This window comes from Lactuca sativa, chromosome 5, assembly GCF_002870075.4.
Source record: "Lactuca sativa cultivar Salinas chromosome 5, Lsat_Salinas_v11, whole genome shotgun sequence".
In the NCBI taxonomy this organism is placed as follows: domain Eukaryota; kingdom Viridiplantae; phylum Streptophyta; class Magnoliopsida; order Asterales; family Asteraceae; genus Lactuca; species Lactuca sativa.
Window position 1 is genome coordinate 45,670,988 of NC_056627.2, and position 24,517 is coordinate 45,695,504.

The 24,517-nt window shown below is 38.7% G+C and overlaps 2 protein-coding genes across 4 annotated transcripts; one reads left to right on the forward strand and one right to left on the reverse strand.

Annotated features, from left to right (window-relative positions):
- The first annotated feature begins 16,992 nt into the window (after positions 1-16,992).
- Positions 16,993-19,144, forward strand: LOC111909738 (probable arabinosyltransferase ARAD1). Its single transcript, XM_023905522.3, has 3 exons — positions 16,993-17,238; positions 17,428-18,500; positions 18,581-19,144. Exons 2-3 carry the CDS (start codon positions 17,631-17,633, stop codon positions 19,100-19,102), a joined length of 1,392 nt encoding a protein of 463 aa, XP_023761290.1. The 5' UTR covers positions 16,993-17,238; positions 17,428-17,630; the 3' UTR covers positions 19,103-19,144.
- Positions 19,145-20,507: 1,363 nt separating this feature from the next.
- Positions 20,508-22,303, reverse strand: LOC111909737 (uncharacterized). 3 transcript variants are annotated; one of them, XM_023905520.3, is made up of 8 exons: positions 22,108-22,303; positions 21,926-21,983; positions 21,657-21,839; positions 21,455-21,588; positions 21,230-21,368; positions 21,058-21,156; positions 20,892-20,981; positions 20,508-20,773 (listed from the first exon to the last, which is right to left on the reverse strand). In XM_023905520.3, exons 3-8 carry the CDS (start codon positions 21,837-21,839, stop codon positions 20,639-20,641), a joined length of 780 nt encoding a protein of 259 aa, XP_023761288.1. In that variant the 5' UTR covers positions 21,926-21,983; positions 22,108-22,303; the 3' UTR covers positions 20,508-20,638. The 3 variants fall into 3 exon arrangements, with proteins under 3 accessions (XP_023761288.1, XP_023761287.1, XP_023761286.1); XM_023905519.3 differs by lacking the exon at positions 21,926-21,983 and having other exon boundaries at positions 21,657-21,852; XM_023905518.3 differs by lacking the exon at positions 21,926-21,983 and having other exon boundaries at positions 22,108-22,300.
- Between the last annotated feature and the right edge of the window lie 2,214 nt (positions 22,304-24,517).

Genomic DNA, 24,517 nt, shown 5'->3' on the forward strand with positions numbered 1-24,517 from the left:
GCACCACTGAACCTACAAACTCCTGTGTGACCCTTCCCGCACTTTCCACAAGTGCGGCTGCTCTGATCTCCCAACCTAGAATCAACAGTCTTGGACCGTTTCGGCACCGGCTGTGACTGCGTCGGGGCCTGCCTCTGCTCTCTCAACTGCAACTCAATCTCCAACTCACGCCACCTAGCGGCCTCCTGCAACTCTAACAAGGTATCACATCTCTGAGTGGACACAAACTGTCTAATGTCCCTCTTGAGCATACTCAGATATCAGGACATCTGAACCTACTCTGAAGCAAACTCCGGGCAAAACATCGCCCTCTCAGTGAACATCCCGGTGATCTCCGTCACCGACTCTAAATCCTGCTTCAGCTCCAAGAACTCCTGAGACAACCTGTCTCTCTCAACCCGGGGAACATAACGAGTGTTGAACATCTCCCGAAACTGATCCTAGGAAACCACAGCCCGCTGTGCATCCGAATATGACCACGTAGTCAACCTCCACCAATCCTTCGCCCCGAGCCTCAACAGGTTCAGACCACACCTCACCCTCTGATCAGTGTGACATCCCCATTTTCACGGCCAGAAAAGACCGATTTTTGTTTATGCTTTATAAAAATCAGAGTACTTCTTTTAATAAAAACGTTGCGGTATTTGTTCCCAGAAAAACATGATAAATACGTTAATAAAACATTTTCGAAGAAACGTATTTATTTCATTTTAAAACGTTTGGGATGTCAAACATAAGCATAAACAGAACTTACAATTATTTACACTAGTGATCTACATCTCTTTAAATCTCTCAGTGTAATGTCACTTCATATCGTCACCTGTGATATAAATAAACTGAGTGGGTCAGGTTGGGAAACATGGTGAGTACATAGGGTTTTCAACCCACAATAATATAATTATTATGTTTAAACAATCAAACAATCAACCCAATTACCCATCCCCAATATCTTCTTTACTCTTAAGGATTTAACCTAAGAGTCATCTATCCTGCATTCGTTTATTCTGAAGTCCCTTACTTCCAGGGTTATAGGACTGGCACTAAATCCATAGCTGCCAATGTTCGTTCGTAAAGCACTAATTCCATAGCTGCTATATTCTACTCATCGGGTACTAATTCCATAGCTACCAGTGTTTAATAGGTACTAAGTCCATAGCTACCAATTCCTAACAGGTACTAAGTCCACAGCTACCAGCGTCTAACTAATAGGTACTAAGTCCATAGCTACCGATTCCTAACAGGTACTAAATCCATAGCTACCAACGTCTAACAGGTACTAAGTCCATAGCTACCGGTGTTCGTCCCATAGGCACTAAGTCTATAGCTGCCAATGTATACTTACATCTTCTTATATCTCTCATCATTCATCTACCCATCTCATACCCAACATATTTGTATATATAAAATACGTATATAGTTTAAATCCTTTAAAACCTGTATAAAACGTTCATCCAGCATAGACAGCAAGTATTCAGATAATATGCACACACAGCACGTAGTTTATATAAAATACTTCATATCTATGTGTAAGATGAAAGGGACCATGCACTCACCTGAAAGGTGATGACTCAGCACTCGGACAGCGCTTCGATACTCTCAAAATGATTTTCCTTCGATAAAACCTAGTACCAATACCACTAGGGTTTAATCTAACGATAACCATGACAAATTAATTAGTCTGACTATTATTAAGCGTTAATAACACTCAATACAACTCATAATAATAGCCCAAATAATTATTTTAAGGACCTAATAACATTTCTATAATTATTTGAAAGCTATATAAAAAATTACGTAAGCGTAGCACACTTACAACGAATTTTATCGAAAACCGGAACTTAATTGGAGCAGCGTTTCAAAACCGAAAGACTCCTTTTTCTCGGGACTCCGGGAGCCTCGGGGCTTCTCTCGGGAGCTAGGGGGTTTTCCTAGGGTTTAGGGGGGTTTGGGTTGTAGAGAGAGAAAGAAATTAAAGAGAGAGTGAAGAAATGGTGTGAAAATGGAGGCAGCCCTCGGTTCCCTTTTATAGGCGAGGCCTTGGACGTGCGTTGGGCGTAGTCCTCGGCTACGCTGGGCGTAAGGCTCGCTCCGTACGACACGCGTCGCTTCGCTGGTGGTGTATCGTGGCCACTCCTCAGACCAAGTAGAAAGGGTACGCGCAGCGCTCCATCCTCGCACGCGGGGCATACCTCGTATGCGAGGCGCTCTTTGGCTACGCTGGGCGTCCGAAGGACAGGTGTCAGCATCCGAAGGCGAAGCGTGATCAACAAGCAGTGGCTAGGATCCAGACACGTCATCGATCGAATAACAGGCTTCGGAAATTTCACTCTCGACTTCTAAAAATCGTAACTTTCGCATAGGAGCTCCGTTTTTGACGTTCTTTATATCCACGCGAAGGTGGGAACGTAATCTACAACTTTCTTTTTGGACTCCATCGGCTAATTTTGACTCGATTTTAAATTTTATATTATTAACAGGCCGAGACAGGATTGGTCCGTTAAATCCTCATAACTTCTTCATCCGACATCCGTTTTTGCCCATCTTTTTCTCGTTACGCTAATCTTAACGAGATCTTCGATTCTCGTTCAGGTCGTGTCGGCTAAAAACCGCTCGATCTAATATTCGAATTTCGGGTTGTACATTGCTAGCTCGAAACTTCGAAAAATCATAACTTCTTCATACGAAGTCAGATTTGGGCGTTCTTTTTATCGATGTTCTTAGTTTAACATATTCTACGACTTTCATTTAGAGCACTAAGGCTAAATCTCGCTCTATCATAAATTCACTATTTACGCTTCCCGGTGCCGTGTCGGTTCCGACGCGAAACTTCGACGGGTCATAACTTCTTCGTTATAACTCGGATTTCGGCGTTCTTTATATGTATGGAAACCTTGTGACATATTCTACAACTTGGTTAAGATTATTTATTCTAAATAATATTTTCTCGAAAAGTCGTTTTCGACCCCTATTGCCTCTAATTTGACTAGCCCGGATTTGCGGGCATTACAATCAGCATGGCATGAACATGTGAAGAAACATCCCTCCACGTCTGACAACCATCTCATAGCAACAATCGGATCCTAAACTCCATCAAAAGTAGGGGGCTTCGTATTATCGAAGTCCCGATACTGAAAACCTCTACCGGCTCCTCCTCCTGCCACTGCTACAGCCGTTGTAGCCGCCACGGCAGCCGTCTCTGAAAGAGATGCATGGCGCTCATCAAATTACTCAACCATAGCGGTCTTGATCGACCCAAACAGTTCTGGAAACTCAGCCCGGAACATAGCAGCAACCTCATTATGCAGGATCTCACGAATCCTGGCATCCAACTCATCCATACTCATCTGACCGATGACCTCGGGTGGCACCGATCCACCCTGACCGCCCTCTCCTGCTCCCGATCATGACCCGGATCCACTCCCAGTATGCCTCATAACCACCATACTGAAAAACACCGCAATACATCAGATACTTCCCACTAACCCGGGAACCAACCCGCAACCCGACCCTAGGGGTTGTGACTTCCTTGATGCGCGTATGGGTCCTATGCTTTTAGTAGTACAGGCCCATACTACCTTCCACACCTACCCATATTTACATCAAGTATCACCACAACACCCTAAAGATGAATATATCTAACGAGCAATCTACCCTCACCCCTAGAGGAACATTGAGATTCTCGTAAAAGAAGACCCTAGGCTAGCAGGCATCACAATCAGGCAACTCTATCATACACTTCCTGAAGATCCCTAGCCTAACACTAGCATGTTGTTCTAACATATCACATAATCAAATAACTTGTATGGTATTTTGGGGTTACTTACTGGCTCCGGCTGATCGTACCTCCGCGTCCTCCTTTACTCATTTTGAAAACCATTTTAAATTCTCTTTTGAAAACTCTCCTTGATTTGAGACTGGATTCACACAAATGTTCCTCCAATTCACTCAAACCAAGGCTCTGATACCAACTTGTAACATCCAAAAATTTCAACCAATTTAAACTTTTCAAAAACAACCCAATTTCATTAAGTTATTACAAAAAGGTTTTCGATACGACTATTATCAGAGTATTTCCCATAACCACATCATAAACACAAAAAACATGAGGAGCGGTACGATCACGCCTTTGCCTTGCCACGGTCTCCTGAAGTACCTGAAACATTAAACCACAACTGTAAGCCCGAAAGCTTAGTGAGATACCCCCAAAATACCAACCACATATACCATACACATAACATATCATAACATAACAGAACAGCCGTGCACTTCGGGTCTACTGTGTGCCTGGTCCGCCGCACTGGGCCTTTAGTCCACCTGGTCCACCCTCCGAGTCTAGCCATATACATCGAGTCTACAGTGTGGTTGGTCCGCCCGCACTGGGCCTTCAACCCACCTGGTCCATTCTCTGAGTCTACAGTATGACTGGTCCGCCTACACCGGGCCTTCAGTCGGCCTGGTCCACTCTCTGAGCCTCGGCATGTCTGGTCCGCCCTCGTGGGCCTACAGCCTATCCGGACTGCTCACTGGGCCTTCGGAATATCCAGTCCGCCCTGGGTATGTTTGCCTACAGCACAAAGCAGGACCCGCCTCAACCCAACCACAGTCAACCAACCATGTGCACATAAACATATAATCATATAACAACTAATCACCAATCAACCGATCTAGCAGATCACATACATAGCATACTCTAACCAGGATACCGACCTAACCGGTCACTAACATAGCATCATCCTATATTCCAGGATTCCGACCTTAACCAGGTCTCTAACATATACCATCCTAGCTACCAGGATGCAAACATATAGCAAAGCAATAACATAACAACTACCTAGATTTCCATCCGAGAAAGGGCCGACCTTGGTGCCTTAGACCCTGTCGATATAGTGAGGATAACTCACCTCACAACTGCTGACTGAAAAGATAAGATCACGCTGCTCCCGCCTCCGATACGAACTCTACCACTCACAAATGTGTCCCAAACTGGTGTGGGTTCTGGATCCACATGAAATCCTTGATGGTTGCCTCTTTCTCTTCAAGTCTCCTTCACCAAATTCATTCCTCAAAGCTCCAAACACTCTCCAAGCTCTCACTCACGGCTATTAGGGTTTCTAGGACTCAAAGAGAATGTGAAGAGGCTGAAGAGAGGGTATTATGTTCTTTATATATGGAACAAACTCCGGATTAGGGTTTTTCTCATTCCAGCATCAACTTGCCGAGTCCAGCCTCCGACTCGCCGAGTTGGTCACTTAACGCGTGACCAAAATTGTGACATCCCCATTTTTACGGCCAGAAAAGACCGATTTTGTTTATGCTTTATAAAAATCAGAGTACTTCTTTATTAAAAGTGTTGCGGAATTTGTCCCCAGAAAAACATGATAAATACGTTATTAAAACATTTTCGAAGAAACGTATTTTATTCATTTTAAAACGTTTGGGATGTCATCGTCAATACAGGAACATAAGCATAAACAGAACTTACATTTATTTACACTAATGATTTACATCTCCTTCATTCTCTCAGTGAATTATGTCTTCGTATTGATACCTGTGATACAAAGAAAACTGAGTGGGTCAGGCTTGGGAGCCTGGTGAGCATATAGGGTTTTCAACCCACAATAATACATTTATTATATTCAATTATCAACAACCAACCCAAATACCCATCCCCATTATCTCCTTTATTAAGGTTTTACCCTAAAAATCAATTATACTTTCTTCATTCATTCCTAAGGGTTTACCTAAGGAACTGGCACACAGTCCATTTGCTACCACGGTTTATACAACAGGCACTACGCCGCGTAGTCACCAGGGTTCATACAATTGGCACTATGTCTCATAGTCACTAGGGTTTACACAATTTGGCACTACGTCTCATAATCACCAGGGTTTACACAATAGGCACTACGTCTCATGGTCACCTGGGTTCATACAATTGGCACTACGTCTCATAGTCACCAGGGCTTACACAATAGGCACTACGTCTCATAGTCACCTGGGTTCATACAATTGGCACTACGTCTCATAGTCACCAGGGCTTACACAATAGGCACTACGTCTCATAGTCACCAGGGTTTATCAAATAGGCACGAAGTCGCATCGTCACCAACTATTCCATCTACCCATGTTCTACCCAACATTTTTGTAGATATAAATACAACACAATTTAAATCATTTAACACCCGTACAAAAATATATATAAATATACACATAACACGTATTTTATAAAATACTTCATATTTATGTGTAAGATGAAAGTGACTACACACTCACGTGATCAGAAGATGATCCGACAGCACTACGGCTTGCAGAAGTAGTGTTTCTCCGTAGATCTGGAAGATCTTCACAAAAACCGGCTCCTCGCGGGCAGCGCTTCGGCTCGGGAATAATGCTCTTCGGGATCCTCGGGGCTTCAGATCTTGCTTCGGGGCTCGGGAATAATACTGGGGCTTCGGGATATGATTGGCACGCAAATCGAGGCAAAAACTTAGAGAGAAAGTAAGAAAAATCGCAAGGGAATGGCTGTTCTCGAGTTCTATTTATAGGCTGTTGGGTCTGGGATTACGCGGGGCGTAATCTCAAATTACGCGGGGCGTACTCGGTTACGCGGGGCGTACTTTGACGTCACTGCATGCGTCAATCTGTGGCACTCGAGTATTGGTCAGGCAACTTGCATCCGCCTGAGTACGCGGGGCGTACTCAAATTACGCGGGGCGTAATTGACTCGTCGAACTTCTAAATTGCGTAACTTTCGCATATGAGCTCCGTTTTCGATGTTCTTTATATCCACGCGAAGGTCAGACCATACTCTATAACTTTCATTTAGACTCCGTCGGCTAATTTTGAATTTTATTTTTATTATTTATTTTTAGAAGGCCAGGACAGAAAAACTTCGTTATAAATTCATAACTTCTTCGTCTGACGTCCGTTCTCGCCTAACTTTTCATCGTTTCGCTACTAACAATGAGATCTTCGATTCTCATTTAGATTGTTTCGGCTAAAAACCGCTCGATCTCAAATCAAGTATTCGGGCTGCATACCGCTAAGTCGAAACTTAGAAAAATCATAACTTCCTCATACGAAGTCAGATTTGGGCGTTCCTTTTATGCACGCTCTCGGTTTAACGAGATCTACGACTTTCGTTTAGATCGCTAAGGCTAAATATCGCTCTAACATAAATTCACTTTTTACGTCATTCAACGTCGTGCCGGTTCTGTCGCGAAACTTCGACAGGTCATAACTTCTTCGTTATAATTCGGATTTCGACGTTCTTTATATGTATGGAATCCTTGTAACATATATTATAACCTAGTTAAGATTATTCATTCTAAATAATCTTCTATCAGAAACTCATTTTTGACGCTTATCGTCTTTAAATTGACTAGCCCTGATCTACGGGCGTTACAAAAATCGCGACTCGACTCGCCGAGTCTATCCATCGACTCGCCGAGTCGGTCTTCCTTATTTACACTGAGAACCCTGAACTTGCACTTCCGAACTCGGGGTGTTACAGAAATCTACGTTGATCAGCCCCCTGGGTTCATTGACTCGAAGTTTCCTAATCATGTCTACAAGTTGGACAAGGCATTGTATGGGTTACATCAACCTCCTCGATCGTGGTATGTGACTCTTACAAAGCACTTGCTCGAGCATGGATATTCTCGTGGCATTATCGATCAAACTTTATTTATCAAGCATGTTGGTAATGATCAGATTCTGGTTCAAATCTACATTGACGACATTATTTTCGGGTCGACTAGTCCGCAGCTATGCAAGGAGTTTGAAGGCGTTATGAAAAATCGGTTTGAGATGAGTTTGTTGGGAGAAATGACCATGTTTTTGGGGCTTCAGGTCAAACAAAATTCAACCGGAATCCTGCTACATCAAGCCAAGTATGTGGAGGATATTCTTGAGAAGTTCGGGTTTCAAGACGCTAAACCTGCATCGACGCCAATGGCTGAAAGACCACTTCTAACTCCAGATACTGATGGCGACTCTGTAGATTAGACACTCTACAGATCGATGATCGGATCGTTGATGTATCTTACTGCAAGCCGTCCAGACATCATGTTTGCAGTTTGTCAATGCGCACGTTATCAGGCTAATCCTAAACTTTCACATCTTATTGTTGTCAAAAGAATTTTTCGGTATATCAAAGGCAGTCCAAAATTGGGTCTTTGGTATCCGAAGAATTCCGAATTTGATTTATATGCTTTTGCTGACAATAATTATGGAGGCTGTGAGCTTGACTGGAAATCTACTTCAGGAGGGTATCAATATCTTGGTGACAGGCTAGTGTCGTGGCAGTGCAAGAAACAACACACTGTCTCAACCTCAACAGCAGAAGCGGAATATGTTGTTGCATCTTCTTGTTGCTCCCAAGTTATCTGGATCCAACATCAGCTGTTGGACTACGGTTTGAATTATTTAGAAACCCCTATTTACTGTGATAATGAGGTCGCGATTCAAATTGCTAAAAATCCTGTCCAACATTCCAAAACCAAGCACATTGATATTAAAATTCATTTCATCAGAGATTGTTATGAGCATTCACTCATCCGGCTGGAACAGGTTCCCACTGCTAATAATGTGGCGGATCTATTCACCAAGCCTTTTACAAAGCTTGATTCGATGTGCTTGTGGGATTTTTGAAAATGAATCGTTTTGAGGATTAAGTTTTTCTGTTTTTTTACTTATTTTAAGTTTTTTATTTCATTTTCTTAATTTTTATTTTCTAGTTTTTTGTAGATAGGTTAGTTCAAATTTGCGCATTTTTATTTCATTTTTATTGAATTCTCACCCATGCACAAATTTAGGGGGAGAAATAATCAAAAATCCAAAAACAATAAAAAGTCTAGAAAATTAAAAAAAAAATGTTGCTAATAGTCTTGTTTGTAGGTGTTGTGACGGGAAGTGATATTATCAAGTCATAACGGGCAATCTGAATCTGCGTAACGTACCAAAATTAAAGTATTTATGCTCTGTGTTTGATGCGTTAGTAGGCACGAAAGATTTTAAATGGACTTGACTAGGAAGATTTGAACTTAAGGAATTCAAGGACTTGACAAATATTGAACTAGTTAGATCCATTTAGCCTGACAATACGACGCTCGGATAGGTTGAGCAGGGAGATATACATGAGAATCTACTGGTCACATTAAAAGAACCCGTATCTAGAACTGTGGATTAACTTTTCCTTGATGTGTGGATTCTATCCTTAATTCCGGTATTGATGGGGTGACTGGGGAATTCCGATAAATTAGGTCTGTAGAAGGTTATTTTCTTTCTTTCTGTCTGTTAGTCATATGTTGCCCCCTCTGTGTGATCGAGAGATCCGACCTGGACTATAACATATGCAATTCTATCTCTCTGCATCTTCTTTTTATGCAATTCTTTCTATCTGTTAACCATATACTGTCTCCTCTGTGTGACTTACAATCCGACCTGGTACACAGTATATGCATCATTCTTTTCTCAATCCCTCTAAAACTTCAGTTAGTCATATGTTTCATCCTCTACGTGATTGGAAGAGATCTGACCTGGGTGTATAGCATATGCATTCTAAATCTATCTTCTTTCTTAATAATTGTCTGCTCACCCGGTGTAAGGAGTATTCTAGAAGTCCTTGATTGTTGGATCATATCGGGAAGCGGGAAACATGTTCTAGTACAATTAAAATTAAACACATACAGATTGTCTGTAAATCTCGTTGCTCAATTTAGGTGGACAACAATATCCCTGGTTATAATCAGTTAAATGGTGCAGAGGAAATTTATTTAAGAATAAGGGCTCAAATATCGTGTCATTCTTAAATTGTCCAAATTCTGTTACAAATGATTCGTGCTTAAGTGGACCACAATACCGGCGATCGATCAGATAAAGGCATGAAAATAAGGGTACTGACAAGTGGATTAGGGCTGTCCAACAACTTTGATCCCGGTGTCACAAAAATTATTTTCAGTAATTAAAATATTTTTTAGGTTGTTTATTTTATTTTTATTTTTATTTTTATTTTTATTTTTATTTATTTATTTTTAATTGTCAAAATTTAACTGTTAACTTTAAATTTTGGAAATTATTTTTATTTTTATTTTTATTTTTATTTTTATTTTTATTTTTAATTTTAATTTTAATCCTCAAAAGTTTTGTTTTTGAAAAATTTTGAAAATATTGTACTGTGCTTACACCGTGTGGTCAGCAGGTAAAAGGGTCAAAGGTATATAAAGAGTTTATAGCCAGAAACCCTCTCATTTTTTGGATTCCGGTCGCAAACTCCCTCTCTCTCTCTCTCTCTCTCTTCGAAATAAAATTTGTTTTTTGTGAAATTGCTCCGATCACTTCAAGGGTACTATGATCCAGTCCATAGATATGTATTTAATTCTTGGATTTGACGAGTTTTGAACCTGAAATCAACGAAAAAGGATTCGTCGGAGTTTACGGTCCAAGCTTACGGTGGTAAACTCCGTTTGCGGCCCTGAGCTTACGGTCACGAGTTTACAGCCGTAAACCCCATATTGACCGTAAACTCCTGGTTGACTTTAAACTTAATTTTTGGACAAAAAATAATTCATTTTCGGGCTCGAATTTAAATCATTTAAAATATTATTTGCTCAAATATCTTTCTTGTCTTACTTAGTATGTTTTAATGCATATCAAATGGCAGGCTAAAAGTTCGCAGACATGCACAATCTGGCAATGGTACCAGCAGATCCTCTGGTGGCCCATGGGGAATTCAAGTCAATGATTCATGGACTGAGAGAATGTTGTTTGGCCTCCTCCATCACCATGAACACCGTTGTTTATCAGAAAATTATAAGAGAGTTCTGGCAGACTACCAAAATGACAAGAGACGATAATGGAGCAGTGACTGTAGACGCAATCGTTAAAGGATGCAAAGTTGTGATCGATGAGCAGTTCATTAGAGAGACATTGTTGATCAATGACCTACCGAGTTTTCCCACTGAAATTGGAATTGAAGATGCTCAGAAATTTTTGAAAAAGATGGGGTATGAAGGCGATTCTCCTTCTACATTGAAAAAGCTTTTGCCACCCTATTGGAGATTTCTAGCCCATGTGTTAGTGAGCTGCATCTTAGGCGGGAGGTCTGGTGGTGATGAAATATCCCTGAGAAACACTGGAGCTATCGTTTCTCTTGCTGCAGGAATTGGCTTCAACTTTTCAAGGTTTATCCTGGACGAGTTTGTGGTCAACATCAATGCCATCACACGGGATACCTTTTTGATGTATCCTAGATTCATTCAGCTCTTCATCAACAAACAATTTCCTGACATGGTAAATGAGGGAGATACACTTGATATGAAGTCCTTGGGCCCTCACACTATTGGGCTCATTAAACAAAATCGCAAAGGAAAAGTTACTTTTCAAGGACTATATCCACTGGTTAAATTCGGATGATTTGCTGAGCCGAATGAGGCGTCCGAGTCCCATGAATCTTCTGATAAGATATCTTCAGATCCCACTTCATCAGAAAGGGTGATCTCGGAAGGAGATGTGATCACTATATCAGATCAGGAAGGGGAAGAGACAGTTGCTCCTAATGTGTCTATAGTTGAGGAGCATGACCTGCGATCAGTTCAAATCGAAAGTGACTACAATGAAGGGTCTTCCAAGAATGCAACTGAGACTGATCAATATGAAGACCTTGACCTTACAGGTTTTGATAGAGATGAGATTCCAACCAATTTTGGAAGCAATGATGAGTTTTTGTCGAATGTCAACCTCAACACGTTTCTTGATAATATCAGTGATGTTGCTCTCCCACTATTGGGCTCATTAAACAAAATCGCAAAGGAAAAGTTACTTTTCAAGGACTATATCCACTGGTTAAATTCGGATGATTTGCTGAGCCGAATGAGGCGTCCGAGTCCCACGAATCTTCTGATAAGATATCTTCAGATCCCACTTCATCAGAAAGGGTGATCTCGGAAGGAGATGTGATCACTATATCAGATCAGGAAGGGGAAGAGACAGTTGCTCCTAATGTGTCTGTAGTTGAGGAGCATGACCTGCGATCAGTTCAAATCGAAAGTGACTATAATGAAGGGTCTTCCAAGAATGAAACTGAGACTGATCAATATGAAGACCTTGACCTTACAAGTTTTGATAGAGATGAGATTCCAACCAATTTTGGAAGCAATGATGAGTTTTTGTCGAATGTCAACCTCAACACGTTTCTTGATAATATCAGTGATGTTGCTCTCCCAGCAACGGAGATAAGGGATTCTAAAGACGTTCTCGATTCAACACCTATTTCTACAAATCAAGTGGTTGGTTCTACAGCTCCAATGGTGACAGTGTCATGGATTCCTCCCCTTGACGTTGCCTCACCTACAATTGAACCACTTCAGTGTGATTATACAACAGACCATACCTTACAGCCTCCATCTAAGAGAAGAAGACGTGATCCAAGGTTTGGGCCTCTGGATTCTAACTTGACTCATGGCATGCCGATTACGCCAGCAACTACCCCTATTATCGTATCAACAGAACCTTTCTGTGGAGGTCCTAGCACCACCTTTGAAGCTGGTGGCTCCTCTGCTCTACTAGGATTCTCTCCTCCTAGGGCAGATCTTGATGATGCCTCTGTGCGGTTAGCTATGCATCTTGCCCAGGAACAAACTGTTGTACCTTCTTCTAAAGCTAAAGGAGTTGCTTTTAGAGAAGTTCATTCAGGAGAAGATGACTATGTGGTTGATGAGCTTCAAAAGAGAGTCAATGTGCCTGACCAGAAGAATATAGACCTCAGCATTCAAGTCGAAGATCTTTTGAGCGAGAATGCGAATCTGAAAATTCAAGTTTCTGATCTTCAGGATGATCGGGCAATAAAGACAAAGCAAATCTCTGAGCCTCAAGCCCATTTTAATCTCCTGACCTCTAGTTATTTTGATTTAAAGAAGAAGCTTGAATAATATCTTGGTGTCAAGTATAAAACATCTGCAGATGAGTATAGGATCGATCTACATACTCAAGCTCATCCTGTTGCCATGCCAACCGTTCAAACTTCACGGGTTGTAGATCGTTTTGAATAAGAGCCCGCTCATGCTCCTCATGTTGTAGCAATTATACGTGATAGACAAGCTAAAGCTGCTCAAAAGGGTCAACTCTTATTTAAGAGGAGTTCTGACAAAAATGCACCAGGGAATCAACCAGCAATCACCGTTACGGATCTTGAGGCCGTACGCTTTAGAGAAACGTATGGTGATCGGTCAGGGATCATTTCTTGGGGATTTCATGATACCCTAAACATGTGGATAGTGCGGAGAAAGAGTGGCAACATGGAGCTCTACAAAGATTGTCATGATTTCAATTCGTGGACTAGGGTGGATCTATCAGAGCTATCCCAATATCCTTTTGCAAATCCCTCTGATAAGCAACAGGCAACTCAGTTCAAACATTTTCTAGAAGACCAGGTAAAAAAGGGTTTTCCTTCGATGAAGATTGTTGAGTCTGTCATAAAGCATTATCCTGATGTGATAGATCCCAAGACTGGTCATCCACTTCATGTGGTGATGTGGCCTGCAACCAATCAGGTCAAACAAATCCATGTGCTTCAAAGTTATCCAGATTGATCCCTAAGCTCCATGCTTTATTGGGTTTTCAACGAGACTACAGCGTCTGCTGTTATCAAACTTAAAGACGGATGCATCCATCTTTATGATCGAAGGGATTTGTTCCAGTTCATGAAGTGGGATATTCATCATCTAAGTCATCATCAAATTAAAGTTGTTGAGGAGATTTTTGAGCAAGCTGCGAAGGAATACACGTCCATGGTTGCTGAGATCATCAATAAACGCATGTGGAACAGGGAAATGGGGCAGGCAGATGTGATGGTGATTGACAAAGATTAACTCCAAGCTAGCACCAAACCAAGGGAGAGATTGAAGGGTCTAATTAATGGTTTGGTCTAGGCTTTCATTGTGATAGGTTCTTTTGGGTATGTATGCAGTTTTGGTAGCTCGGTTTATAGTTTACGGCCATAGTATGAGTTTACGACCGTAAACCCAGAGTCAGCCCAGGTCACTATATATAGACGTAATGTAGGTCACTTAATGGTTGTTGATGCCATAGAGCTCACGGTTGTTGTAAACAAGTTGTACCAGACGTTTTTCGTTAATAGAAGTGTGTGCAAGCTTGTTTTGATTTCTGTTTCTACTTCATTCTTATTATTTTGGATTGTTTTGTTTGCTTGATCACTGGTAAGATCCGTTTCAGGACCTTACAAAAGTTACAAACTTGACGTTCATGCATGGGGTATTTGGCTCAAATGGACCTAAAATGGAGTCTACAATATGCATGGGGCTCTTATGGCAATAAAGTTGGCACATTTATGCCATAGGAACCCTCAATGGTTCTAGATCTGAAGTCATACCCCTTTGTAACCACAAAATCCTGAATATGGCACTTTTAAGGCTTAGAAAAGGTAGAAATGAACCCTAACTAGATGTCCAAGAGATAGATGGTCAAGGTTGAAGCTTTTTACCTTGAATGAACTGGAAATGAAGTAAAACCTCTGGATCTAGTTGCTTCTTCTAGAACCCTCAAGCTTCTACTTCCTTCTCCAAGCTTAAAACAACCAAAAACACACAAAAATGGCTCACAAACACTCCAAATGCTTTAAGGTTTCGAGTTAGGGATTTTCTGGACTGGGAGGGACGATGGAGGCTGGGTTAGGACAAGATAAGGTGTTTAAATAGGGTACAAACCCTAAATATTAGGGTTTCTTCCAGACAGTCATACTTGCCGAGTCGGACTCTCCAACTCGTCGAGTAGGTTACTTAAAACTCGCGTCCAAATTCTAGTCTACTCGACGAGTTGGGCCTCCAACTCGTCGAGTCCAGTGTAAAAACATACGATTATTTAAATTTAAATACGTACCGGGAACCGGGTGTTACATATTTTCCCGACCTTAAAGTTCACATGGCACCTTCCCTAACACCATCACCCAAAAACTCCCCTACCCATGAGCATCGAGAAAAAGAAGACATGGATAAATGATCCATCTCACCCACCACCGCCGCCCACTGACCCATCAATTGACAAGGACCAAATTATTAGTGACTTGCAGAACGAGGTCGATCAATTGAAAAATGAGATTCGTCAATGTCGTGAGTAGTTGCGGTCTTAGGAGGAGCGTTTAGTAGAGCATGAGGCTACTTTATACATGGTTCTAAAACATATCCATAAGACTCCCGGATATGATGTTGGTACCTCGAACAGGATGGAGGTATATTTTTAATTATTTCATCGTTTATGGTCATTATGTTTTTGCATTTGTTATAAGTATATATTATTGAACCGTATAGGGATACTACAATGACAATGAGTTATGGGAGCATGATTATGTCTTAAGTAGCCTCTAAAAGCAGGTGAATTTCAGCCCTGAACAGCCACTGAATGTCGGCCCTGAACAACCGTTGAATGTCATCCCTAAGCAGCAGTCTCTGGTTATTCACCCGTCGAATGTAACAAAGATTCTGAGGGATGATTACAAAACACCAGCGCAAGCACCTCTTAGTCGATCTAAACGCCAAAACTTTATATCCATATGGTATAAGTCGTCATGGATACAAATGAAGAGGAAAGGTGTTACATGACAACAACCAACACCGTTGGACAATCTTGTAGATCCTACCGTACATATTGTATATAAAGAACGAGATGGTTCTCTATTGTGTGCTCATAATTATTTGACCGTTTTTGTTGCACTTGAGTTTTAGACACGATTATATATGGATAGTCATAGAGGATGGTTGTCATGTGATGTAAGTAATATAACTATTTGATTATTACATACTACACTTCTAATAATAATATTTACTATACAGCAAAAAAATTAACTGGCAACACATCATGATGTGGATCTCACTGTTGCTAGAGCGTAGAGCGGATGATGCTCGGTGGACGGTGGTGCCATCAACTTTCAACACCGATGCATATGACTAGAGTGACACGGCTGACGGATCCATTTACCCAGCTTGGGCAGAGTGTGATACAGTATAATTTTGTTTAGATTACATTATCTGAGTATTTATATACTAATTAATTATTTCTAACATTTTTGTAGCTTTACATCCCAATCAACATACGACAAGTTCATTGATTTTTGGGTTCTTTGGATTTGAAGACATTCAAAATGACTATATACGATAGTCATTGGAAGGGCAGTTACTGTTCGAAAAATGAGGATTGGTTTATAGGTTTGAGAGCTCGCATCCACAAACTGGTAGTGGGAGTCAACTACTAGGGTACCGAACCAACTGATTCAATCCCACTTGAAAGCTTCAAGATGACCCTGGAAAATGCCCCAGAAGTACCACGATAGATTTACAACAGAGGGGATTGTGGGGTGTTTTTGTGTTGGTTCATGGAGGCATTAATCACCGAGAAATCGATTTTTGTAGAGGGTAAAATCGTTTCATGGGCTTTGGGTTATCAAAAACGACCAGCGGAAATTTTTTGGGATACAAGGACAAAGATAATTTAAACATCGTATTTGTAATACCACCTACAGACACATCATTTATTTAGTTTATATACTTATTAGTTATTTGTTGATTTTAATTGCATTTTATATTTGATAAAACAAAAAAGTATACATCTTATAAAAGCAAAACTTATATATTATATAAAATCAAAACTTAAGCTAAAAGAAAAATCAAATTTTACACGTAACTAAAAAAAATGTACTCCGGAACCGTACTCCGAAATTCCAAAGATCTCTTCGGAACAAAGGTATTCCAAAGAATGTGGTTATTTAAAAATAAAAAATAAAAATTTGTCATTTATGTCAAAAAAAAAGTCATTTATAAAGATTAAATTTCTTAATTTCCCTTATTTATATGTGTCAATTTAGTTTTCCTAATAAAATTCCATTAAATTTTTGTTAATTACTCTTAAGAAAATGTGATTATTTATTTATTTTTCGTTTTTTTAGTTAAGCTTGTACATTTGACATGTTTAACGTTTTATCATCGTTTTTTATGCATACATCGCACATTGAAATCGCATTCCATGAGCGTCTTCTTCCTCCGTACAGAATACAGTCATCCCGTTTTGAAAACGTAGCTCGCACTTCCAGTAACAGAGATCAAAACCCTTCAGAATTTCACTAGTTCGCGTTAGATAAAGAAGGAAAAACCCACGAAATTTCACGCTCTTTCATTTCACCCAATTGAATCGATTTTATCCATATTTCAGGCCGATCGATTCCACTTTCAGGTAATACTTTTACTTGCACATTCATTTTCTCTTTGTCGATATTGATTCTAAATAATACCCTATCTTCAAACATGGATTTTAACAGTCGAATCTCTGGCTATCTCTATTGCATGAAACATTTTTATTTTATTGAGATTGTTTATACGAAATACGAAGCTATTTTAAAATTAGGGTTCCTTCGATTTTCAGGCTGTTTGTGTTCTTGAACGGCGACACCATCAACGACGGAGAACTTTTAACGATTTCTACTTGTCGATATTTGAATCGAGAATCTGAGCTTTAAAATTTTGTTCAATGCTCATTAAATATCATGACAAACAGCTAAACCTTTTTAGGGTTCCATCATTCGGTTTAGTTAATGGGCGTTTGTTCTTAAGCAATCGGCTGCTGCAATGCCTGAAAAGGAGGTGTTCAAATCCAGGTTCCTCAAATCCCTATTCTTCATCACACTTTTCTTCTTGATCCTCTCATTATTCCTCCTCTTTAGATTCAGCAACACATCTTGGATCAATACACCATCTTACAACCTAATTCTTCTCGACAACACTGAAAACACCGACCCAATTCAACTTAAATCAATCCCTTTTCCACCTTCACCAGATTCATGTAACCCAAATCAAGCACTACTAAAAGTTTTTATGTATGATTTACCTCCCGAATTCCACTTTGGACTACTAGGTTGGAAAGGAAAATCAAACCAAATTTGGCCTAATGTGAGTAATTTTAGTGAAATCCCATCATACCCAGGTGGATTAAACTTGCAACATAGTGTAGAATATTGGCTAACACTTGATCTTTTATCATCATCATCAACAACTCCAAACATACATAGACCTTGCACTGCAATTCTTGTACAAAATTCAACCCTAGCAGATATAATTTTCGTCCCATTTTTTTCATCTTTGAGTTACAATCGACATGCAAGGGTTTATGTAAAGGGGAAAAAAGACATGAACATGATTTTGCAAGAGAAATTGGTGAAATTTTTAAAAGGTAGAGACGAATGGAAACGATTTGGAGGGAAAGATCATCTTGTTATAGCTCATCATCCTAATAGTATGCTTTTAGCAAGAAAACACTTGAGTTCTTCAATGGTGTTGCTTTCTGATTTTGGAAGATACCCTGTTCAGATTGCTAATATTGATAAAGATTTAATTGCTCCTTATAAACATGTTGTTAAAAGCATCAATGCTAGCAATTCACTTGACTTTGAAGAGCGAACTACTTTGGTTTATTTTCGTGGAGCAATTTATAGAAAAGATGTACGCTTTTTGTCCCTTTATCTGTTATATTATATCTCAAGTTTTTTCCAATCTTTTTTTTAATGTGATTATGAATATAGGGTGGAGTGATTCGTCAAGAACTATACTACATAATGAAGGATGAAAAAGACGTTTATTTCTCTTTTGGAAGTGCACAACAAGGTGGGATACGTACATCATCTGTAGGAATGGCAACTTCTAAATTTTGTCTGAATATTGCTGGGGACACACCTTCATCAAATCGTTTATTTGATGCAATTGCTACTCATTGTGTCCCTGTTATAATCAGTGATGAAATTGAATTACCATATGAAGATGTTCTTGACTACTCAAAATTCTCCATTTTTGTTCATTCTTCGGATGCATGTAAAAAAGGTTACCTTTTGAACCTTCTTAAGGGTATCAAGAAACAAAAATGGAGACAAATGTGGGAAAGATTGAAGCAAATTGCACCACATTTTGAATATCAGTATCCTTCGAGACATGGTGATGCTGTTGATATGATTTGGCAATCGGTTTCCCGAAAGGTGTCTTTTGTAAATAATCAAACTTATAGAAAAAATAGATACCGAATGTCACAAGAATTCTTGAAATCACGTTAATAGTATAATCGTAATATATGTGCTTTATAATGTTTGCTTCTATTGCTAGTATAAGTTTTTGTTTTAATTTGAAACTAAAAACTATCGATCATACAAAAAAAACTATGTAAATTAAATAGAGTCTACTACACACTTGTATTTAGCTTGGTTTTAGAATGAACAAGAGAGGGAGAAAGGAGCTTAAACAAAACTATGGAAATCAAACAAACCTATAGAACAACTTTGTGAACTTTGATCAAACTTTTTCTTTTCATCTTGTGTTATGAATAGGGTCTGAACCTCTTCGAATTCTTCTTTTGTTTGATTGATTTGGATCAAACATCATTGCGGGTGTTGGTGCTATATTCAACTTTGTATTATCCATTTGTTCTTCAACTTTGAGAACACGCGAATTTCTTGAAAATAATCTTTCTTCTCCCCATTTTAGAGCAAGGTCGATGCTTTTAAGTGGAGTGATGCTTTCTGATTGTGTAGATAGAAACATGATGCAAACAAGGATTGTCATCACCTTGTAAGTGGTAATGGTAATCCCCATGGCTGAATAGAGAGAGAGAAAGAAAGAAAGAGAGAGAGATGGTGGTGTTGTGATTGTTATGGAGTGGAATATGACTGTTACATATAAGGTAGGGTTTGATCTTTTATGAGATTTGGATGCAAATAAAGATGGAAAAAGCAAAGAAGTAGATTCATTTCAATCATATGCATATCAAGGGGATGTTCTTTATGAGTTTCTGACAGGTTTGAATGAAAAAGCAACTTGGGACATCAATCTTGGAATCTTTATAGAATTTGTTCCCTATTTTTACGTCATCTTCACTTCTTTGTAAAGTAAATGAAGGGTTAAGTAGACAAGTTATGTGTTCTCCATTATAGAATCCAATTTCAACTAACCTCGTTAGCAAGTAAGAATCCGTAAGTGATGTGTTAGGTTCGGAATTGGTTGATGGGGGACTAGTATGAAAATTATGAAATATAATAAGTTTTTCTTTTGTTTTTTTGTGAACAATTTAAATGGTTTATTTCGAATTTTTTTTTTTTTAAAAATGTGAAAATGTATCTTGGCTGCAAAAGCTATTGGAGATTGCTACAGATGCAAGAAAGCTAGATAAAGGAAAAGATGAGGGAATAGAAACATCTTCAAAAAAACAACAAGAGTTTGCTTTATGCTCTCTTAAACTCAACTTTAGAATTCCAAGCTCTTATATCCATGCATTCACAAACCAGTCTTTGTTTCTTGTGTCTTAATATCTTGCTTTATGCTTTTCTTTCTTTCCCTATAACCATTTGTTTTTGCAAATTCATATATATTTATATTTCTCTTATGGGTCCCCCATTTATTTTTATTTTTATTTTATGATTCTCATTTAATCAAATACAAATATTAAATAATGGTCACACGTCACCACAACCAGAATTTACACACACATATATATATATTTCAAATTTCATTTTTTCATACAAATAACATCAACAACACTTCACATTCATGTTTCTCCATAGACATATCCTATTAAAGTGGCTAGTGGGTGGGGCCCACTATGGGTAATTGGGCACTGGTATGACAGGTGTCGGTGACATGGCAGGTCCTGGTGCAATGGTGACTTGCAACCCTCTATGTTGCCCTGAATGAATCATGAATGCCACGTCAGCTGCCGCCAGTGCTTCCCTTTCCTGCTTATCGAAAATAATAATATGAAAACTTGCTTCTTTTTTTTTAACAAATCTTAAAGCTTTTAATTTATATTGTGGGACATAATTTTATTAAAAAAAAAATAGTCTTTTTTTTTACCTGGGATTGCCTACGGTGCTGCAATATACTGATTGCCCAAATCATTATGTAACAAGGAAGAAGAAACCCAGCTGCCCGAAGCACGAACAGCTGCCCGAAATCATATAAGAATCATCAAGATGTGAATTTATCAGCATATAAAAAAGTTTTAATAAATTCGACTTACAGCAAAAAAGGCAGAAGGATCATCAACATCATCATCATCATTATCACCACCACCATATCCGATTGTGAGAGCATGCCTCAACAGCAAAAGACCCATCAACTGTGACAAAATTTCCATAATAAAAATCTAATAATGTATTTGACTTTTGATTAAAGAGATGGTAATGGCTTACTATGATAGCAGCTGAGCGACAAAAAGAAGCTGCACTGGTACTGTTGTCTTCGTATTCATCATAATTATTCTCAGCTGCCATAGGCAAAACTCGAGGATCATTCAAGTCTACAGGTGAACCAGCAATAGTCCAACTTCCGCTGTAAAAGAATTAAATCAATATAGAGCTTCTTCTGATCAATGATAACAGACTAAGAATCAAGGATTGGGATAAGATATAACATGCCTGATATCAATAACGGTGTCTTGTGATTGAGGTGTAGGAGCAGAATAACCAGATTTGTAAGGCTGATGACAGATTTCACAGATTATATCTCGTTTTTCATTGCACCATCGCTGAACACATTTTCTATGCGCAAACTGTAAAATATGATGATTTTAGCATAATATCGAGAAATTTGTCTTTAATAAATAAAGAAGAAACTTGCCTTGAGGCTGCCGCTGCAAGCGCAAGGAACTTCTAGGTTTTTGATGCTATCTTCCTCCTGACAGATGCGGCATTCAGTTGACGGAATCAATGGCTCTTTCTCACCGGATGCCTCCGTTGTGTCAGTCGGCAGATTAGCGGCATCACTGAGCTGATCAACACGCGAAATTAGGTGGTCTTCCATCTGCAAAACCACACTTTTATCAATATCGTTAATTCAAGTTCTAATTACGAGATTTTGGGGAAACCCCAAACTAGTTTGCTGCGTACACGAATCAGAAAAACCGGCTATGTTGCAGAAAATCAGTCGACAAAATACACAATTTACCTACGTAAACATCATAGAAACTGAATCAAAGCAATAACGAACGATAGTCCAAAACCCTAGTACAATAGGGGAGCTCAAAACACAGAAATAATACGAAATTGAACTAGAATCGAGTGTTGAATACCTTAAAAGAAGAGATCGAGTAGGTGGAATTAGTGTTGGACAGATGAAATCGTATGTTTGATATTGTAACTTTGGTCTGGTTTCAAAATCTAGGGTGTGAGCATATTGATTTGGGGATATGGATATTTTGGATAAAATACAAGAAAATGGATATGCAATTATGGGATATTTCGCATTGTTTGACGCGGTTCAGACGTTGACGAATCTTGTGCATTTTTCACCAAAAAAGAAAGTTTCAAATACGTTATCGATTTACCAAGAAAGTGTTCTTCGTACATGCAACAATCGGTAAATTATATACGTATAAACAGCTACTACTGTTTTTAAAGGGAAGATTAAACTCTTATTTTTAAAAGGAAAAATGAATAAAAGAGTAACAACTTGTTACTTCTATTCGCATTTGTTTATTTTTTTACACCATTGACATTAAACCCTTATTTTATGTTTAAATTATATCATTACCATCATTTGTAGTAGTTAACATCCAATTAGCATACACGTGAAATCTATATGACATATGAGATTGAAAAAATGATTTAAGAGGATCACCAACGTGCCCGGCTTAAGGAATATGTGTATGGGAACAGGGCCCAAAATTTGAAGAGGCCCAATTTTTTTTATAGTATATGGTGTGTCTGTTTCAGCCCAATTAATCCAACAGCATCATAACGGTAATGCGGCCCAGCGCCAAACCAAAGACAAAAGCGCACCATGCAGCGATCGATTGCAGCAAGCCAGCAACATCTTTAAAAAAATCGATTGCAGCAGTAGCATTCCTTCGATACAACAGATTGTACTATTCTAGGTGAGCGTCGATCACTTATTCACTTTATCAATGATTCTTCTTCTTCATTCTTGATTCTTCGTAATTTAATAGATTATGAGAAATTAAGGAACGAGGAATAAAGAATTAAGGATTATGATTTGTAAATTATAATTGTCAATTCAATTGCATACTTGAATCAGTTGAATGATTGAATGAGTTATAGATTAAATATATTATCAATTTTTTGGATTCATGGTATATGTAATTGTGTAATTATTTAACTTTGTATCTTTTAACTGTTTAATTTTTTAGATTCTTGAATGTTATTCATGAATGTTTAATTGTTTATCACTATCTTGTCATTATGTTATATTATCATATTGAAATCTGATCGAATGATTCACAATGTGAAATAGATTATTAGAAACAAAATTAAATTATGAGATTATGTTTATTGTATAATTGTTTATCAGAAATTTGAAATTCAGAAACTATAGTGTTTAAAAAATCAAATTATGTTTATTACTTATAAACTTGTAGAGATGAAGTCTAAACAATCATCCGACAGCAGTAAAAAAAAAAAAAAAAAAAAAAAAAAGGTGGAGGGCGTTTTTTATCCATCTTGTTCTGGGCATTTGAATTCTAAGAGCAGGCCCTGATGACCAACTATCACTTTTGTTCATATTTAATCTCATATTTTGTTATACCATTGACCATTAAACTATTATTTTGTGTTCAAAATAATCTTACGAGCGACAATAACTTGTATTTCTAGTTTCAACTTTTCAAATCTTAGAATACAATCGTTACAGTCAAACCCTCACTAAATATGATAACCCCGAAATGTGATAATAATCAATTTTTTTTTATAATCGAGAAGTGGTGTCGTGTTTTTAGCTGACACAACACAACATGATAATTTTTTATATAATACGAACACGACACGACATGACACCGCCACAGATCGAGCCGCGTCTACCATCCTCTTCATATTTCTCTCTCTGGTCATGGTCAATACGATGCTTCCACAGAATGCGCCACAACCACCATTATCCTCATATTTTTCCTTCCTTAGCCCTGATAGTATATTATACATTTTCTTTCTCTCTATCTTGAATTATGACCATCACCGAGCTCCTTATCTAGAAGAGCCAAACAAGCTAACGACATCATCCATCTCCGATGCACACCCTTCATAGCCTAACACACCATCCATAAACAAAGCTTATTCCCACAACCATCGATGCTTCTTCATTTTGTCTCTCTGCTATGTCGCCAAAACCTTGTCACCCTAAAAACACAACCCTAAATTCTTGTTTTTGAGTGGAAACCCACCATCATCGTATCGTCACTTATCTATTCTTTGGTCCATTATATATTTAAGGGGTTGGTTTTGTGTGAATTAGAGGTACCTTTCCATTGTGGTGTTTAATAAGATAAGTGTTTACAACTATAGATACACAATGTATCTTTCTATAATGTGGTGATTTAGGCTGTGTTTGGCGCGCCACTGATAAGCTAGCTTATTTTTCGAGCTTTTTCATGTTGTCGTGTTTGGTAAGCCAAAAAGTAGCTGATAAGCTAGCTTTTTGAAAAGCTACTTAGACTAGCTTTTTATGAGTTTTTTTAAAATTTTCCAAATACA

Coding starts and splice junctions, on each gene's coding strand:
- LOC111909738 (XM_023905522.3), top strand. CDS start 17,631: ATGCCTGAAAAGGAGGTGTTCAAATCCAGGTTCCTCAAATCCCTATTC. Junction 18,501..18,580: donor GAGCAATTTATAGAAAAGAT/GTACGCTTTTTG, acceptor TTATGAATATAG/GGTGGAGTGATTCGTCAAGA.
- LOC111909737 (XM_023905519.3), bottom strand. CDS start 21,839: ATGGAAGACCACCTAATTTCGCGTGTTGATCAGCTCAGTGATGCCGCT. Junction 20,982..21,057: donor ATCCTTCTGCCTTTTTTGCT/GTAAGTCGAATT, acceptor GATTTCGGGCAG/CTGTTCGTGCTTCGGGCAGC. Junction 20,774..20,891: donor AGCACCGTAGGCAATCCCAG/GTAAAAAAAAAG, acceptor TTCGATAAGCAG/GAAAGGGAAGCACTGGCGGC.